Source organism: Nerophis lumbriciformis, linkage group LG27 (assembly GCF_033978685.3).
Source record: "Nerophis lumbriciformis linkage group LG27, RoL_Nlum_v2.1, whole genome shotgun sequence".
NCBI classification, from domain to species: Eukaryota; Metazoa; Chordata; class Actinopteri; order Syngnathiformes; family Syngnathidae; genus Nerophis; species Nerophis lumbriciformis.
In genome coordinates, this window is record NC_084574.2 from 12,163,794 (window position 1) to 12,183,876 (window position 20,083).

General features: G+C 40.8%; 1 protein-coding gene across 1 annotated transcript in view; it reads right to left on the bottom strand.

The window, feature by feature from the left end:
* Positions 1–1,156: 1,156 nt before the first annotated feature.
* The window catches only part of LOC133570155 (calmodulin-regulated spectrin-associated protein 3-like), a 43,733-nt gene continuing 24,806 nt past the window's right edge, over positions 1,157–20,083 (bottom strand). Inside the window, exons 7-19 of the mRNA XM_061922864.2 lie at positions 18,781–18,919; positions 18,560–18,699; positions 16,324–16,417; positions 16,055–16,106; positions 15,911–15,972; positions 11,236–11,266; positions 8,724–11,052; positions 8,533–8,654; positions 8,185–8,471; positions 8,034–8,115; positions 6,240–6,346; positions 6,026–6,144; positions 1,157–1,986 (exon numbers count right to left, since the gene is read on the bottom strand). Of these exons, the coding sequence (XP_061778848.2) occupies positions 1,645–1,986; positions 6,026–6,144; positions 6,240–6,346; positions 8,034–8,115; positions 8,185–8,471; positions 8,533–8,654; positions 8,724–11,052; positions 11,236–11,266; positions 15,911–15,972; positions 16,055–16,106; positions 16,324–16,417; positions 18,560–18,699; positions 18,781–18,919 (3,906 nt within the window). The 3' untranslated portion in view covers positions 1,157–1,644. The remainder of the gene's footprint in view (positions 1,987–6,025; positions 6,145–6,239; positions 6,347–8,033; positions 8,116–8,184; positions 8,472–8,532; positions 8,655–8,723; positions 11,053–11,235; positions 11,267–15,910; positions 15,973–16,054; positions 16,107–16,323; positions 16,418–18,559; positions 18,700–18,780; positions 18,920–20,083) is intronic.

Genomic DNA, 20,083 nt, shown 5'->3' on the forward strand with positions numbered 1-20,083 from the left:
GCCAAATGGACTTTGCTGTTTTATTTTCAATGAAACAATAGAACATACGTACTCATATAGTAGTACAGTTGGCACAGTACAGTAAACTGACAGTTAATATTTAAACATTTGACATTTCAAACAATTTTGAACAGATAAATTCCTTAAAATTACAATTTAAAATTTTTTGGCCGGGGCTGTATATATACGCACTAATTGACTGAAAGAGCACGCACTTGGTGCGATGATGTCATGTTATCCATGGAAAAATGCATCTTTAGACAATATGATTTGCCTGAGCGGTTAGTAGACCCCGAGAGTAACAAGCGGTTGCCTTGTTGTCTTTCCATTAACAACAATAAATTGGTTTTTAGTATAAGTTTGCTGGTTTCAAGAAATGTAATGCCGAGCGCATGCCATTATGTCAAGATAATGGCACTAGCATTTACTTCACTTAAGAATATTTTTCAACATATTGAGCAAAAAGGTCTAATTTTTTTCTACCAAGAAAAGTGCACTTGTTATTAGTGAGAATATACTTATTTTAAGGTATTTTTGGGTTCATTGAGGTTAGCTAATTTTACTTGTTTTGGAAAGTCTTGACAAGCCGAATTTTCTTGTTCTATTGGCAGATAATTTTGCTTAGTTCAAATAAAATACCCCTAATTTTATTTTTATTTTTTCTTGTTTTTGAACAATGACTTTTTGCAGTGTAACAGGAAACCATGCCAATACCATCCCTACAGCATCATGGCGTGGGGGTGCCACTCTAACATAATTTCTGTTCAAAATTGTTTGAAATGTCACATGTTAAATGTTATATACTACGCCACCTATATGAGTATGTGTTTTCTATTGTTTCATTGAAAATAAAACAGCAAAGTCATCTGTTTTAATTATGAGACACAATTGTGTCAAAGTAATGATTTTTTTTTTTTCATGCTTGAAATAAGAAATTATAACTTTAAAAAAGTAGTTTTATACTTGTGAGTGTTGATGACACAGCTTTGCAACAGTTGATATTCTAGTTTCAAGCATGTTTTACTCAATATAGCTCATCAAATCTCAGCAACAAGCTGTAATATCTTACTAAGATCATTTAGGACCAAAACCCTTAAAACAAGTAAAACACTCTAACATAAAATCTGCTTAGTGAGAAGAATGATCTTATCAGACAGAAAATAAGCAAATATCACCCTTATTTGAGATATTTAATCTTACTTAGATTTCAGTTTTTGCAGTGTAGAATTTTGAGGACAAACATGAATTTCTTCTATTTTGGAATAAGGCTGTAACATAACAAAATGTGGAAAAAGTGAAGCGCTGTGAATACTGATTTCTGAAGGTTTTAAGGACTTAGGAAGAACCAGTGAGATCAACAGAGTTCCAGACGGGCGCACTCATCTCCTTGAGTTTAAAAAAAAACTACCTCAAGGTTTGAAGATCAGTCAAGGAACGTCAACATCCATCCATCGGACCTTTGATCATCATTTTTCTCCGTCATCTGGGGTCCAGTTCAAAATACCTCCACTGTCAGGCACCGTGTAAAATCAATAAGACTCTCGATCTGTGCACCCACCTCGAGTGGGACGTCCTCTGAAATCAACGAGAGTTCTTTCTCTGACAATCTAAGGTTCTAGGTCAAACCTCACCTTGTAGATTCCGTCACTTGGACACGAGCGCCTTCTTGGTGAGGCTCGCCCTCCTGCTTCCGCCGCTTCCGCCGCCTCCGCCCGCCGCGCCTCCCCCGTGCCACAGATGGCCGGGGATGGTGAAGGCGTCCACACTCATGCCCATGGTCTTAGAGGGGATGGAGCTGAACTGCTTCCTGTCCGAGCTGTACTTGTACATGGACTCCACCTGGGCGCCGCTTATTGTCTTGGGCCCCACGCCGGCCAATCGCAGGAGCTCCTGGGAGTCAGGGTTGGCGGTGTAGACGCCTCGGAACTGGCAGCTGGAGTCGCGGAAGAGGATAAGGAAGTGGTTGGCGGGGCTCTTCTCCATCTCCTGTGGTTGGAGGAGGAAGAAGTGAAATATGACATTAGTGGCGCCCCCTATGGGTTGCGGTCAAAATGCTTCGGAAGACATGCTATCCCAGGGGTCAGCAACCTTTACCAGTCAAAGAGCCACTTTGACCAGTTTCACAAATTAAAGTAAACAATAGGAGCCACAAAAATCTTTTGAAATTTAACATGAAATAACACTGTTTACAAAGTTTTTTTTTGCTTTGTGCTATGTATTAACCAAGGGCCTCAGACACGCGGCCCACACCTTAATATGAAAATTTTAAGGTGTGGGCTTCATGGGATTCTGGGTATTTGTCCTCTTGTGTTTATGTTGTGTTAAGGTGCAGATGCTCTCCCGAAATGTGTTTGTCATTCTTGTTTGGTTTTGGTTCAAAGTGTGGCGCATTATTAGTAAGAGTGTTAAAGTTGTTTTATATGGCCACCGTCGGTGTAACCTGTGTGGCTGTTGACCAAGTATGCCTTGCTGTCACTTACGTGTGCTAGCAGAAAATGCATATAACAAAAGGCTGGGCTGGCACGCTGATAATGCAGATTGTAGAAGGTTCTAAATGCTGTACCGTCAATTAATTACGGGAGGTTTCTGCGAGAGGCACTGAAATCCGGAAGTCTCCCGGGAAAATCAGGGGGCCGGCAAGTATGCAGCTGAGCCGCATCAGAGTGATCAAAGAGCCGCATGCGGCTCCGGAGCCGCGGTTGCCGACCCCTGTGCTATCCTAATTGTGTGAATGCTCCAAAGCATGCACACATACTGTATAGTTTTCTACACCAAAATGCATCTACTTATTCAACTTCTTCACTGCAAAAAGTCAGTGTTCAAAAACAAGAAAACAAAAATACAAAAATTAGGGGTATTATACTTGAACTAAGCAAAATTATCTGCCAATAGAACAAGAAAATTTGGCTTGCCAAGACTTTCCAAAACAAGTAAAATTAGCTAACCTCAATGAACCCAAAAATACCTTAAAATAAGTATATTCACACTAATAACAACTGTACTACTATATGAGTACATATTTTCTATTGTTTCATTGAAAATAAAACAGCAAAGTCCATTTGGCTGTCATCTGTTTTAATATGAGACACAATTGTGTCAAAGTCATGATTTTTCTTTACATGCTTGAAATAAGAAATGATTACTTTAAAAAAGTAGTTTTATACTTGTGAGTGTTGATGACACAGTTTTGCAACAGTTGATATTCTAGTTTCAAGCATGTTTTACTCAATATAGGTCATCAAATCTCAGCAACAAGCTGTAATATCTTACTGAGATCATTTAGGACCAACAACCCTTAACACAAGTAAAACACTAACATAAAATCTTATGTATGGCCGCGCAAGTCCCGGGATGCCCAAAATGTCCATAACACACCCAGCCGAGTCCCACGGGGAGGGGGGGGATAAAAGTAGGAACAGTCGGCAAAAGTCCCAAAAATGTTAAAAATTTTAAAAATGTTAAAAATTCCTACCCAGGTTCAAGTCCTGCCGCCGGCCATGATGCCCAAAATGTCCAAAACGTGCCCAGCAAACTCCCACGTGAAGGCAGGGAGAAAAGTGAGAAAAGTTGGTAAAATGTTCAAAAATCACACCCGGGTTCGAGTGCCACAAGTCTTAAGACTTGTGGCACTCAATGTGGGACTCGAACTTGGGTAGGTATTTTGAAAATTTTTGGGACTTTTCCAACTTTTATCGCCCCTCCCCGTGGGACTCGGCTGGTTGTGTTATGGACAAGTTCCGCGCGGCCGGCGGTGGGACTTGTGGGACTCGAACCTGGGTAGGTATTTTGAAAATTTTTGGAGACTTTTGACGATTTTTCTCACTTTTCTCCCCCACTTCCCGTGGGACTTTGCTGGATGCGTTTTGGACATTTTTTGCATCCCGGGACTTGTGCGGCCGGCGGCGGGACTCGTGGGACTGGAACCCGGGGAGGTATTTTGGACAAAATTGGGACTTTTGACCAATTTGGCCGCCTTTTCCCCTCTTCTTCCCCGCCTTCCTGTGCACCATTGCTGGGTGTGTTTTGGACATTTGGACAAAAATAGTTTCAAGCATGTTTTACTCAATATAGCTCATCAAATCTCAGCAACAAGCTGTAATATCTTACTGAGATCATTTAGGACCAAAACAATTAAAACAAGTAAAACACTAACATAAAATCTGCTTAGTGAGAAGAATTATCTTATCAGACAGAAAATAAGCAAATATCACCCTTATTTGAGATATTTAATCTTACTTAGATTTCAGTTTTTGCAGTGTTCTTCTTCTTTTGGCACGCTCTACCTTCCACATTTTTCACCCGATTCAAACCGTTCCAACTTTAAACTGTTCAGTTTATTCGGGAATCGCGGGCTTTCCCTTGACAAATTCCAAAAATTACCAGATTTCCCAGAATTCCCGGTTTTCCAGGACATCTTTCCCATTTAAGATGCATTGGCCATTTTTCAAACTTCCACCATTTCCACATTTTTCAACCTATTCAAACCATTCCACCTTCAACACATCCCACCATCCTGGAAATTCAAGCTACATTATTTCCAAGTTCCAAAAAATTCCAGGAAAACAGAACAATTTATGTGTTCTTGTCTGACATAAGGATTAGGACTGATACGCAACATTCCAAGAATAAAGCACATTTCCCTTTTAAAGTGCAGACCAAATTCCATCTACAACTACTGAAAGATGAATGTTATAATCAGACAGCTGGTGTGTAATATGCACAATACCTACAATACAAACACTTTGTAGGGCCCAATATAACACTTTCAGCTTCATGGAAAAAGCTACTTCCTAGTTAGACAACATACCACAGTCTACACAGCACTGCCATCTAATGTCTTGGAAGTGCCACAGCATTGCAAATGAGTTGAGTTGAGTTGAGTTGAGTTTGAGTTTATTTCGAACATGCATTCATACAACATGATACATCACAATCTCCAGTCTCTCTTTTCAACATGTTCGAAAAGGAGTAGGAAGAAGCAGAGCTTATTTAATCCTACCCCTTTTCTTTTACATAACAGTTGCTAAAACTTTTGTTCACTTCCTGTTCTCAATTTATTCACAATATACTCCATAAGTAATCACAATAAAAATAAGTAAATAAATAATAATTGGTGAAGTAAGTTACATTTCATATGTTGAGATAAGTACGATTATTTTGTGAGTGAAAGAATGAAAGAATGGATGAGTTAAATAAATTCAGAATGTTTATCATGGTTCTTCTTCTTTATACTTTGTAAACACTTTAAGTTTGAAGAGTTTCTTGAAGTGGATCATATTAGTACATTGTTTGATTGCTTTGCTTAATCCATTCCATAATTTAATTCCACGTACTGATATACTGAAGGTCTTAAGTGTTGTACGTGCATACAAAAGTTTTAAATTACATTTCTCTCTAAGATTATATTTCTCCTCTTTTTTTGAGAAGAATTGTTGTATATTCTTGGGTAGCAGGTTATAGTTTGCTTTGTGTATAATTTTAGCTGTTTGCAAATTCAGTAGTGATAAGTGTGACCAGTAGATGGTAGTCACACATAAGAGATATGTGCAGACTGCAATATGACGCTAGTAAACAACACCTAAAATTTAAATGTTCGACTCAAAATTTAATAAGAAAAGATTATATAATAACAACCGGGCAGCGCAGTTATCATAATCAGCTTATTTTTAAATGTTACATTGAAAAGTAAAACATTCAACATGTTTTATATGTGTGTTAACATTTATTAACACACACAAAAGTACCGAAAATGTATACCGGCATCGATTCCCAGGTACCGGAAATTGGGTTAAAAAGTAAACCATAGCCATCCCTATTGGTGGGGTCAAACTTTAATAATAGCGCCACCATGTGGTGTATTTGTCAGAAAATTAACAGCACAAGCAACACAGTAGGGGTGCATGTTTTGACAAACTTCACCCTTTTATGTGCAGTGATCAGGAGTAGAAGAGTAACACCACTTGTGTACATCACCGTGTATGTGGTGTGGTGGTTTGGCCTTGATACAATGAGTCATTACTTTCACCTCCACTATCTTGTTCTTTTGGCCCTCGTTGACTTTCCCAGCCAGGCAGCAGCGAGACAAAGCGTTGTGAATGATGAACTTGTTGGACTTGAAGCTTGGTTCTTTGAAGAGCTTTGGACCTGATCCAGAAAACACAAACATCAAAGCTTGTTGTTGTTTTTGAATCGCTTGAAACCCATGCGTACTTCTGAAGCTGTGCTAGCAGACTACGTACCGGTGTATTCCGGAGCAGGCGAGGTTCCATTGGAACCGGTTTCCCAGTCTCCATTTTGCTTGGCCAGCCGACTCGGTGTCACACATCCAGAAGGCGAAGCGGGTCGGCTGCCAGATGACATGACCCAGTCAGGTTGACGGCTTCAAACATGTACAGTACTATGCTTGTCACCATGCCAGAGTTGCAGTAGTCATTACCAATACCTTTGAATTTCCACAATTAAGTTTCAATACTTATTCACTAAGGGCCAAAGTGCTAAAGCCGCGAATGAAGGCAGGTTCATTACTAATTATAATTATATAATTATTATTATAATCATTACTAAAACCTACTCAGTGGCCTTGTGGTTAGAGTGTCCGCCCTGAGATGGGTAGGTCGTGATTTCAAACCCCGGCCGAGTCAGGCTCGATGCTCACACCGATAATTGACGTGGTTCAGCGAGGAAATAGTTTTGTACAGTATTTGGTACTAACTATACTGAAAAAAGCTGGTATCTCATGCATTTTCTGCAGAGGTGGGTAGTAACGCGCTACATTTACTCCGTTGCATCTACTTGAGTACCTTTTGGGATAAATTGTACTTCTAAGAGTAGTTTTAATGCAACATACTTTTACTTTTACTTGAGTATATTTATAGAGAAGAAACGCTACTTTTACTCCGCTCCATTTATCTACATTCAGCTCGCTACTCCCTTATCGATCTGTTAATGCACGCTTTGTTTGTTTTGGTTTGTCAGACAGACCTTCAAAGTAGGATCTATCGCATGCCTGCGTTTCACCAATCAAATGCAGTCACTGGTGACGTTTGACTCCGTTTCACCAATCAAACAGAGCCAGGCAGTCACATGATTAACTGCACATAAAGTTTCAGCGGCAAACAACAACAATGGCAGAGACAACAACGAATGCAAACACCCCTGGCCTCACATAAAATCGATGATCACGCTTCAGACAACCAAAAAAACAGTTATGTAATGCATTGTAATATGTGTCTCCCCAAACAAGTGGACATTTCAGCTTACATGAACTCAACGTCAAATTTGAGGAAGCACATGGCAGGCAGTAAGTAACGTTAGTAGGCTGATGTTAGTTTCCCTGCTATGAGTCACTGTCAAATGTACATCGTGTGGGGATATTTATTAACGCACTGCAGCCTCATAGACAGAGACACACACACACACACGCACAGTCACACACACACACGCATGCATACAAACACCAATCAGAAGTGCACAGTGTGTTCTCAGGTGCAGCCCACACCTATCAGAGTTTCTGGTTTGCGTAAAGGCTAACTTGTTATTTTCCTTTGTAATCTCTGCCTACTGAGCCTACGGTGCTGTTAAGTTATTGTGGCTCAATTTGCCTTAATTTTTATTTTATTTTAATGTATTATTATTTAATATATTATTGTTTTAGTTGCTTAAGAGATATTCCTGGCTCTGAATTTGTTCATTGCTATTTTTATGTTTTTGTGCATTATTTGTTGCCGTCATCATTAAACGAACAGGTTACTCATCAGTTACTCAGTACTTGAGTAGTTTTTTCACAACATACTTTTTACTTTTACTCAAGTAAATATTTGGGTGACTACTCCTTACTTTTACTTGAGTAATACAACTCTAAAGTAACAGTACTCTTACTTGAGTACAATTTCTGGCTACTCTACCCACCTCTGATTTTCTGTGTGTCAGTATCTAAGTATCAATATTTTTGACAACCTTATACAGTACCATGGTATTACTAAACTACGTCCTGTTTCATGGAGGATGTTAAAACATGCAGATCGAATGAGCACCTGTGGACTTTCTTATCACCGCCATTGCTTTCATCGGCAGCTGCCAGGTTGAGTGACGAGTGAGACTTGGTCATCTTGGAGGCTGTAAGAACACAAGGTCATGGTCATAAATTTTTTTGCATTTATCTAACTTGAAGACTTTTTTTTTTACAATTTGCTCTCTTGGCGGGGCTCAGAGACAACTGTTTCTCCTCCCTGGTCACACTGCGAGGACGCGCTCGTGTCTTCCTCACAGGCGATCGACCTTGGCTTGTGGATTTCTGCTGCAGCACCTTGTCCAGGTTGTCCATGATCCTTAGCTGTTGGCGGCGGGCATACTCTTCTCGTGTGAAACCTCCACGGCGGCCTGGAGTAGCCGGAGGGGTAGGGGAAGGAGAGATGTTTCCGACAGGAAGTGTATTAAAAGTGGAGGCTGCAATCTTATCGGAAGATGGTGGTCTGGGGACAAAGGGAAAGTGAGTTTAGACTTGGTTACATTTGTTTTTGTAGTGGTACTTGCCTTTTTTCCTGTTCTTGTTCTTGACTTTGTCTCTTCTTCTTTAGCTCCTCTGCTCTCTTCTGCTGCCTCTCTAGAAGGAGAGCTTTGCGCTGAGCCATCTCCCCTTCATTAAGCCCGTCCTCCTGCAGATACCCCCATCTGTTTTCGCAACAAGATTTGCAGAAAAACCTAATCTTTTAGGTAGCACTCACCTTGAAGAAGAATCCTATGCCTCCTCTGGCTCCAGGTTCACTGTTTTCTCCAGGTTGTTCCACAGTGTTCACTTTTGTCTGCTCTTCACTGGATTCAGTTTGTTGGTCTGAAGAGTTCCCAGCTTCTATGGCCAAATCCAGTTGCTCTGTGGCATCAGAAGCGAGGGCAATGCCCGTCTCCACTGCAGATTCTATCCGGTCACTCATAGAATCAGAAGAAAGATCTGTTTGCTCATCGCTGACCCCATCTGGTTCTCCAAGAGAAGAGAGTAACGCCTCGATCATGCTGCCACGCTTCACTGCATCTCCAGCTCTGACTCCATCTCTTCTCGTGCTGTATGCAGCAGAAATAGATAAAGTCTCGCTCTCAAAGGAGCATTCAGAGGGAGCGCCAGAGCTGCTGTCAACTCTTTGGTGAGGAGGTATGGGCATTACCGAGGCCCTTTGCCCTTCGGCTGCCTCAACATCTTCTTGTTCAAGCTCCAAGCTGAACTGGGTGGGCGTCTCACTCGATCCAGTGTCTGAGGTGCTCTCATCAGGTGGCGGTGCAGGCTGGGGGGACTCCTGAGGGGTTCGAGGCCCGCCAATGCGGAAGGAAGACGAGGTTTGCACTTGACACTTGCTGGGGGAAACTCTCCGCAGATGAGGGATGGTGTCGACATTATAAGTTGGCGTCAAAACACGATTAATAGGGGGGAACTTGAGCTCTGAGGGTCGTGGGTGAGGTTGGGGTCGTGATTGGTGTTTGGGACTGCGTGGCGTGGACAAGGTGTGGATCTTGGTACGAGGGGCAGGACAGGAGGAGGAGGTCACTGTTTTTGGTGAGGGTGATACAGAGAGAGCGGAAGTCCGACGGGATGGCGAGGAGACGGAAGAAGTATTGGGACCAGTGGGTATCATCCAGGCTTTGCTAATGCTCATACTAAGGTTTTTGGTGGGCGTTCTTGGGGGTGTCTTTGTGGGGGTATGGGGAGGGGTCTTGGTGTGCGCCTTGGAGTTACTTTTAGGTTTTGACTTTGGAGTGGCTTTGTATGAGCTTCGGGGTCTTTGGTTGCCCAAAAGTTGCTGTTGCTGTTCAGTTAGCTTCTGCATGTCTTTCTGGAGGGACTGCAAAGCTTCACTCAGTTTCTGTACGACTTCATTGTACTCCACAAGGACGGCCTCTCCTCCTTTCTCTTGGCCTTTCTTGCTGTCAATTGAGAATGTGACCTGCTTCTCTAACCGAGGTGGGTTAGAGACGGATGGCTTGGCTTTCTCCTTGTCTGCTTTGTTCTCTGTCTTTTCCTTGTCCTCCTCTTTTTTTAGCTGCTCCTCCATGTGAGTGAGGCGCTCCTCCAGGGTAAGACTGTCAACCTCTGATCCCTCTCCTCCGCCTTCTCCTTGCTCTCGTTTTATTTTAAGGAAAGCTGTTTTTCCGAGCCTTTGTCTGTGCTTGGCAAATATGGCTTCAATCCGTCTCTTTTGAGCTTCAATGCTTTTGCGTTTTTCCTCCAGACGAGCCCCTAGCTCCCACGCCTCTGAGCCCGGCTCAGGAACTCTGGTTCCCGGGCTGTCCTGCTGGCTTGAAGTGCAGGGTGTGAGTGGCGTTCCAGGGGTGGTTGGGGTAGTGGTCAAGTCCTCCCCAGTAGCTACTGGATGTCTTCTTTTGCTGTCTCGTCGTTCAGCGAAGCTTGTCATGCGTGGGCTGCTGCTGGCGCTGTGGTGACCTCTACTGGGTCGTATATTACCAGGGGCATTTCTGGGGATGTCGTCAGATGCTTCCGATGAGTCTACGCTGCCATCTCGCAGTACAGAGTCATCATCACGTGACATATCAGTAGCTCGTGATGGCCTCTCCTGCCTCACACCGCCATTAGCCTCTCCACCGACCGGCCGGTACATGACTCCTGAGCGGCAGGGGGCAGAGCTACTGAGCTGAGGATTGTCCTCCATTGGGCAATGCAGAAAGAAACCGGCAGGGGCGCCCTCGGGACACAACCTGGGCTCTGGCCTGGCTGCCAACACCCCCTTGACACCTTTCTCTGCAGTCCTCCCTTTTTTTCGATCCTTAGCGCCAGGGGAAGGAACCACCTGAAGCGCCTCCTCAATAGTGGGCAGCTCTCCCAGCGGCGCCCACGAAGACCGCTGCGATGGTGCCGCGGCGGTGACTAGATGGTTGAGGTCCTCGGTGGGGCTGTACGGAATACAGGTCGTCGTTGCTGGGATGGCGGCACAGAGGCTGTCCGTGCTGACAGAGCGAAACACAGAATCTATTGGGTTTCCCATGACAATATCAACATCACTGTCCAGCCCAAATGGGATGCTGAAAGTCACTGCTGACAGAGGACGACTGCAGGAGAGGTGGGTGGGGGGGGGGGGGGGTGAGTGATAGTGTTGGTGATGGTGGTGGGGCAGGGATGGAAATGTGAGTGCGATGAGACCAAAGAAGCCAAAGTAGGAGGGTTTAGAAAATCAAGGCAACGTATGAATGCGACAGCACATTGACTACAAAACCAACATCTAAGTGTCATACCTGATCTGTTTCTTAGTCCAGCTTTTGTTTTCTGAAAAGACAAGTGAGTGAAGTTTAATTAGTGGCAATAACAGCTTCCACTCTCTTGGCGTGGACTTCCACACCAACCTCTTTATGGGCCTCCCAACTGTTCCCACAAAGTTGGCAGCATACATATGTTTTGGCAAGATACTGAATTCATGGGTCAAATCCAACTCCATCCATCCATCCATTTTCTACCGCTTGTCTTTTTCGGGGTCGCTGGAGCCTATCTCAACTGCGTTTGGGCGGAAGGCAGGGTACACCCTGGACAAGTCGCCACGTCATCGCAGGACCAACACAGATAGACAGACAACATTCACACTCACATTCACACACTAGGGACCATTTTAGTGTTGCCAATCAACCTATCCCCAGGTGCATGTCTTTGGAGGTGGGAGGAAGCCGGAGTACCCGGAGGGAACCCACGCAGTCACGGGGAGAACATGCAAACTCCAGATTGACTATTTAATAATGTAAGGCTGCAACAATTCATCAATTACTTCAATTCGAAAAAAGCATTGATTTGTATTTTGTTACTCCAAAGTTTTTTTTAATGAATACAATACAAAGACATTTCTGCAAGACTGTTTCAAAAGAGCGCAGATGAGAGTGGTGCACCTATTGATGCAGCTTGTGCTGCCAGTGATGTGGCATGTGTGTGTGTGTGTGTGTGTGTGTGTGTGTGTGTGTGTGTGTGTGTGTGTGTGTGTGCTATCATTTATATTGAAAAAGACAACCACACATTCCTTTTCCACTGCAGGAAGTTTTACAGGAATTTTTTCACTTACTTGGGTAAATAAAGTTCCCCCTGTGTTTGCACCAAAAACTACCTGGGTAGATTTAGTTCTTCAGGAACCTTTTGGAGTTCCTGAATACGAGGTGGGACTTTTGGAAGCTACCCGGAACCTTTTCGGGAGCAGGCTGTGCTGTCGAACACTGATTGTTTGAACAAAGTTGGGGACGTTTCTGAAACTTATTTTTCAAACACATATACCGTATTTTTCGGACTATAAGTCGCAGTTTTTTTCATAGTTTGGCCGGGGGTGCGACTTATACTCAGGAGCGACTTATGTGTGAAATGATTAACACATTACCGTGAAATATCAAATAATATTATTTAGCTCATTCACGTAAGAGACTAGACGTATAAGATTTCATGGGATTTAGCGATTAGGAGTGACAGATTGTTTGTTAAACGTATAGCATGTTCTATATGTTATAGTTATTTGAATGACTCTTACCATAATATGTTACGTTAACATACCAGGCACGTTCTCAGTTGGTTATTTATGCCTCATATAACGTACACTTATTCAGCCTGTTGTTCACTATTCTTTATTTATTTTAAATTGCCTTTCAAATGTCTATTCTTGGTGTTGGGTTTTATCAAATAAATTTCCCCCAAAAATGCGACTTATACTCCAGTGCGACTTATATATGTTTTTTTCCTTCTTTATTATGCATTTTCGGCCGGTGCGACTTATACTGCAAAAAATACGGTACACAGAGACTTGTTTATTTCTTACTTCTTTTGTATTTCTATTACAACAAACTTGACAACGGAGAGAAAGAACAACGAAAGAAGAACAAAAGGAGCTTTTGAAAAGCAGGAACTTTTGTGGAGCATCTTTGTGCTGAAGAACGCTAATCGGTGAAACTATCTTGCAGTGGTTTTACTCAGTCATAGTTGAAACGACGTGGTCGCATAGTGATGCGGGTGTGGTTCTCCCAAGGATGCAGACGGCTTCGGACACAGCTTGCAGGTAGGAAAATGATTTATTTAAAATATAAATCATTCGATGAACAAACAAAAGACGTGCAAATAGCAAAAGGCAAAAACAAAAGGACTAGCGTGGGAGCTAGCAGGCAAAATGGCATAGCGTGAAAAGCTAGCGGGAATCTAAGTTGTCGTTATCAGTTGTATGGGAACAAACTAGGAAGCCAGACCGAGTGAGGCCAGGACAAAGACTAAATAGCCCTCTGATTAGTGCCCGGGCAACAGGTGCGCGTCCCGAACACTAACCAGAGGCAGGTGAAAGTAATCAGTTGACATGGCAACTGAACACAAACAAAATCAAGGTGCTGAAAACATGTGACTCAAACATAAACAAACTATGATCCGGGCAGCGGATCGTAACAGTAGTCTTTTAACTAAATGCAGTTTATTGTTGTTTATTAATTTTACTAAATTAATTTTGATACGCGAAGCTTTGAGAAGTTGACAGACTTTTTTAAAACGTATTCACAGAGGAGTATGTAGCTGGACTCGCAGCAACGACCTTAGCTGCTTACCACTCTGAGACTTCATTGGGTAAATGTGAAATAAAGGTGTTAGAATAATTGTTTGTAAGTTATCACAAAAAACTTTGTGTTGAAATGAGTTCCAGGCAAAAAGACAAAAGCTGTCTAAACCTACCTAGAGTAAGGCTCGTAAAACTCCACTGTGTTGGGGGGGCGCAAAGCAAGATAAAGGTTTTCCTGTGTTCTTACATGTATGGTAATCAACAGAAGGATGTTGTTCTGACCCATGGACTTCAAAGCGGACAGATGGCAGGATCTGCCCAATTTCCAGACGAACTCTTTTTTAAGTATTTTACGAACTCTCTGTGAACTATTTTATGGAACTCTTTTTTAACTATTTTACGGCCTCTCCTTTTGAACTGTTCGGTAACCAAAGGCAACGCTGTTTACGACCCACTTCCCTCTGGAAGCAGCTGTGGTCAGGTGGGGGGAGAAAGTCAAATAAAGAAGGAGTGCAATCTTTGGGCAGAGCGTGCTGGAGATTGTAGAAGGATACAATGTTCGGGCGACTCTCCTTAATATATTGAGTCCAAATTGAATTCTGTCTCTGTTTAATTCTTTGCCTCTTGTCTTGTTTAATAGATGTCATCAGTGTTTGAACCTGACAAAAGGAGGCAGCACACGAGTGGAACGAAGGTAAATAATGTCAAATATCAACTATTTAATTTATTAAATGTTGTAAAAGTAGTCAGTAACACTCCATTTGTGTAGTTATTTGCCTCAACCCGAGTGAACAGAATGCCAATGCTAACAACCTACAGCGACGTGTTCGAGATGTCTGCGTGGGATAAACACTGCCATTTATTATTTATATATTGTTATTTACAGCTGAAATGGTCCAAAAAGAATCGCCTGACCCTCATGAATTAATTTACAGAGGAGGATGACTTTCTGACATTGCGGAACAGAAGCTGACTTTTTATGAGCGATTCGGTAAACTTTATTTTCTTAAAGCCTAACGTTTCGTACATTATTGCTTTGTATTTCATTTACTTACTTTTTAGTAAAATAACTTTGACCTAATATTGTCCGTTTATTTACATGGTATCAGTGGAGAAATATACTAAACCACTCCTCCAGATTAACCTGATTTGCATAAACTACCCTGAATTGAGAAATATGGTGGAAACAGACCACACACTTCTATGGAAAAGGGCCTATTGTGGTGAAATGCTTGCACTGTCAAAGGGAGCTGGCAATTCACAATAGCACTAAGTTAACAGCAAACACATGAACACGGTAAAAGTCTATTTTTGGCAACTAACGTCATCTTATACTGTATGTTTGACTTGCATAACACATGTTTTATTCAAACACATGAGGGCATGTTAGCATCCACAGTTTGTATTTACTGCTTTAACGAGTTGTTTGTGCAAAATTCAACACCCCCCCTCCAATGTATCGCTTTTCAAATGTGTATGAGTAAAATTGTTAAATGCATTTTCATTCACTTTATCATACTTTATCAAAAATGATTTTTGCTAAATTTGGTTCTTTATTAGTTATAAATTACATGTTTCATGTTCATCTGGCTACACTGTTTGTTTTTAACTGTTTAATTAAAAGTAATATATAGTAATGTTCCCATTGTAAAGGTGCAATTTCAATAGTACACTGCAAAAACTGAAATCTAAGAAAGATTAAATATCTCAAATAAGGGTGATATTTGCTTATTTTCTGTCTGATAAGATAATTCTTCTCACTAAGCAGATTTTATGTTAGAGTGTTTTACTTGTTTTAAGTGTTTTGGTCCTAAATGATCTCAGTAAGATATTACAGCTTGTTGCTGAGATTTGATGAGCTATATTGAGTAAAACATGCTTGAAACTAGAATATCAACTGTTGCAAAGCTGTGTCATCAACACTCACAAGTATAAAACTGCTTTTTTAAAGTAATAATTTCTTACTTCAAGCATGAAAAAAAAATCATGATGCCGAGACATCATTATGTCAAGATAATGGCACTAGCATTTACTTAATTTAAGAATATTTTTCAACATATTGAGCAAATAGGTCTCTTTTTTTTTTCTACCAAGAAAAGTGCACTTGTTATTAGTGAGAATATACTTATTTTAAGGTATTTTTGGGTTCATTGAGGTTAGCTAATTTTACTTGTTTTGGAAAGCCTTTTGGAAATTTTCTTGTTCTATTGGCAGATAATTTTGCTTAAATCAAGTAAAATACCCCTATTTTTTTTTTTTTCTTGTTTTTGAACACTGACGTTTTGCAGTGTAGAAAGTGTGTTTTATATGATTACTCGATTAATCGAACAAATTATTCGATAATTTACTAAAATATTAAAAAGCTGCGGCCCTAAATGAATGCCGTCCTTTATAATTTGTGTGCTTCTTACCTTGTGTTTCTGGAGACGAGATGGGCACAAACGGTTGTTTGAAGATAAATGAAGGAGAACCGCTGAAACAAGACATTCTAGTGTGAGGCGGCATATATACATACATACCATGGTATTGTGATGGTGTAAAGAGGACGCAGTTACCTGTTGCTGTTCCCGCTGACAGAACTGGTACATAACAGTAAACCTGAGACATCTGCAAGAGGCAGAACAGCTTGTCAAAAAGTACCTTAAAAGCCCAAATTACCACTTCTATTGAATTAACCAATCAATAGTCGTGTGTGTGTTACGAAAAGCAAATAATCACCAGGGTGTTTAATTATAATCTAAAAACATTAGCATTATCATTTGTGGCTGTAAGAAACCTCCTGATGTAATTTTTTTATCTAGTTGGTTTATGACCCCAAACACACCTGTGAGATCAACAGCTTGTACTGGTCGAACAAAATCAGGCTTCTTGATCTCAAACCACTCCAGCAGCTCGGATACAAAGCTCATGATGTGTAGCTGAGGAGAAAAGCAGTGGATTAATAAAGTTTAAATCACTCAAAGAGCATTGTAAAGATGTATCTACAAACCCCGTTTCCATATGAGTTGGGAAATTGTGTTAGATGTAAATATAAACGGAATACAATGATTTGCAAATCATTTTCAACCCATATTCAGTTGAATATGCTACAAAGACAACATATTTGATGTTCAAACTGATAAACTTTTTTTTTTTTGCAAATAATCATTAACTTTAGAATATGATGCCAGCAACACATGACAAAGAAGTTGGGAAAGATGGCAATAAATACTGATAAAGTTGAGGAATGCTCATCAAACACTTTTGGAACATCTCACAGGTGTGCAGGCTAATTGGGAACAGGTGGGTGCCATGATTGGGTATAAAAACAGCTTCCCAAAAAAAATGCTCAGTCTTTCACAAGAAAGGATGGGACGAGGTACACCCCTTTGTCCACAACTGCGTGAACAAATAGTCAAACAGTTTAAGAACAACGTTTCTCAAAGTGCAATTGCAAGAAATTTAGGGATTTCAACATCTACGGTCCATAATATCATCAAAAGGTTCAGAGAATCTGGAGAAATCTCTCCACGTAAGCGGCATGGCCGGAAACCAACATTGAATGAGCGTGACCTTCGATCCCTCAGACGGCACTGTATCAAAAACCGACATCAATCTCTAAAGGATATCACCACATGGGCTCAGGAACACTTCAGAAAACCACTGTCACTAAATACAGTTGGTCGCTACATCTGTAAGTGCAAGTTAAAGCTCTACTATGCAAAGCGAAAGCCATTTATCAACAATATCCAGAAACGCCGCCGGCTTCTCTGGGCCCGAGATCATCTAAGATGGACTGATGCAAAGTGGAAAAGTGTTCTGTGGTCTGACGAGTCCACATTTCAAATTGTTTTGGGAAATATTCGACATTGTGTCATCCGGACCAAAAGGGAAGCAAACCATCCAGACTGTTATCGACGGTATGGGGGTGCATTAGTGCCCAAGGCATGGGTAACTTACACATCTGTGAAGGCGCCATTAATGCTGAAAGGTACATACAGGTTTTGGAGCAACATATGTTGCCATCTAAGCGCCGTCTTTTTCATGGACGCCCCTGCTTATTTCAGCAAGACAATACCAAGCCACATTCAGCACATGCTACAACAGCGTGGCTTCGTAAAAAAAGAGTGCGGGTACTTTCCTGGTCCGCCTGCAGTCCAGACCTGTCTCCCATCGAAAATGTGTGGCGCATTATGAAGCGTAAAATACGACAGCGGAAACCCCGTACTGTTGAACGACTGAAGCTCTACATAAAACAAGAATGGGAAAGAATTCCACTTTCAAAGCTTCTACAATTAGTTTCCTCAGTTCTCAATCGTTTATTGAGTGTTGTTAAAAGAAAAGGTGATGTAAAACAGTGGTGAACATGCCCTTTCCCAACTACTTTTGCACGTGTTGCAGCAATGAAATTCTAAGTTAATTTTTATTTGCAAAAAAAAGAAATAAAGTTTATGAGTTTGAACATCAAATATCTTGTCTTTGTAGTGCATTCAATTGAATATGGGTTGAAAATTATTTGCAAATCATTGTATTCCGTTTATATTTACATCTAACACAATTTCCCAACTCACATGGAAACGGGGTTTGTAAATTAAATTGGCCTCTGCTCTAGCAGAGGCCAAGCCCCAATTAAATGCCCTTTAAAATGACTAATAATCTAACAGAGCTGGGCAAATATTTTGACTCGGGGGCCACATTGAGAGAAAAAATGTGTCTGGGGGGCCAATGTGTATGTGTCTATAAATGATATATAAACATTTAGCTGTAAAAATCTGCTGTACAGTATGTGTGTTTATATATATATATATATATATATATATATATATATATATATATATATATATATATATATATATATATATATATATATATATATATATATATATGAGAGCTGCAGAGATAGGCTGAACCCTCGCTGTAGGAGCACTGGCATCAGCACGAACATCTATAAATTGCAATAAATATGAAAAGAGAGAGCACTATGCCAAAAAAAACATTATTCTTTCAAGCTCTTTATAGTGTCCTGCTTCTTCTGTATGAATTATATATAATACATTTATTTAAAAAGAGGTCATACTTACATGCAGGAGAGGCGGTGCATAGAGAAGGTCCTCCAGGGGAAGAAGGCAGCAGCTCTGCAAGCTATCCTCACAAAAATCTTTAATCAGCTGCAGGTTGTAAAGACTGTCAGCCACTGACATTGTATCCTTTAGGCAAACATCTGGAACAATAACAACAATGAAACCATTAACGTTGTGTCCAGAGGAAAATGTCCATATTTGATGATGTAGCGTGTGTGTACCCTCTAGAGGCAGCACGTTAGGGCAGTAGTAGTGCAGCACAGCAGCAATAGCACAGCCATTAGACAGATCTTTGACCTCAGTGACCAGTGGGAAGGTGGGAGTCAGTTTAGATTGCACTTTGTCCTTCCTGTAGCGGATCTAATGGTGGAGCACAAAGCAAAGGAGGTTCAGGGTGAAAACAGCCTTGACAGGGGTTGGTAAAACACGTGTGTCCTTGTGGGATATTGAAATAAAGACTGTGAAGCCACAACAAAAAAACAGTAAAAACAAGAGCAAAAAAATAAAAAATAAATTAAAAAAAAAACTCACCGCCCAAAACATTAGGGACACCTGTGGGGTATACTGAAATACAATCCAAGTGCTGTCTCACAAATGATGTTTTAGACATATATTAATGTTTACTTTTAATTGACACTTTCAGGCTTAATTATATTCAATATAATTCACAGTATATAAACCTGGGACCCTAATGAGCATAAGCGGTATAGAAAACGGCTGGATGGATGGATAATAGATATAAAAACATATTGTTAGTCATAGATCTCAGAAAATGTATACAGTATATCAAATGTAAAAACTGAATTTAATAGTCTTTATTATAAAATGGAGAAATTGTATTTAAAATGCATAAAGGTAGTTTATTAATTATAAATCAGTAATGCCTTTCTGGCTGTGGCAGAAGACTTACCATATTTTCTGGAATAGATGCCACTATTTGCCCACGCTTTGAACCCTGTGACTTATAAAATGGTGCCACTAAAATATAGATTTTTTTTTTCCACTAATAGTAATAGTTTGCATATGACACCAACAGAGACACTGAAAAGGTGTGTTATTGTTTGTGCTACGGCACCTCCTATCGGACGAGTTCGCGGGTTGAAAATGCACTTCCTGTTTCGTGCCTTGGACCGGAAGTATAACTGTCCATAGCGTTTCTGCTCAAAATTATTCTTCATTCGACACTCCAAGAAACATTTTGAATGTTTACAATATTACTAAAACGTTTCATACTTATTAAACCGTCCCACGTGTGTTTTGTTTTCATGCATATTAGCACGTGCCGTCATAATGTAATCAAGCTAGCAGTTTTAGTATTGTTAACTTACAATGGCATTCTTTTTGTATTGTTTTAGTTTGGAAAATTTGCCAAAACATCACGTGGAGTTACTGAGTCTGTTTAGCTGATTGGAGTCCTAGCTTCTGCAGCTAGTGGGTCCATGACGAGGACTTCTGTTTTGTTACATCAGCCATTTTACTGCCATATGACAGGCACCGTTTGGCAACAAATAAGGTAGGGAAATA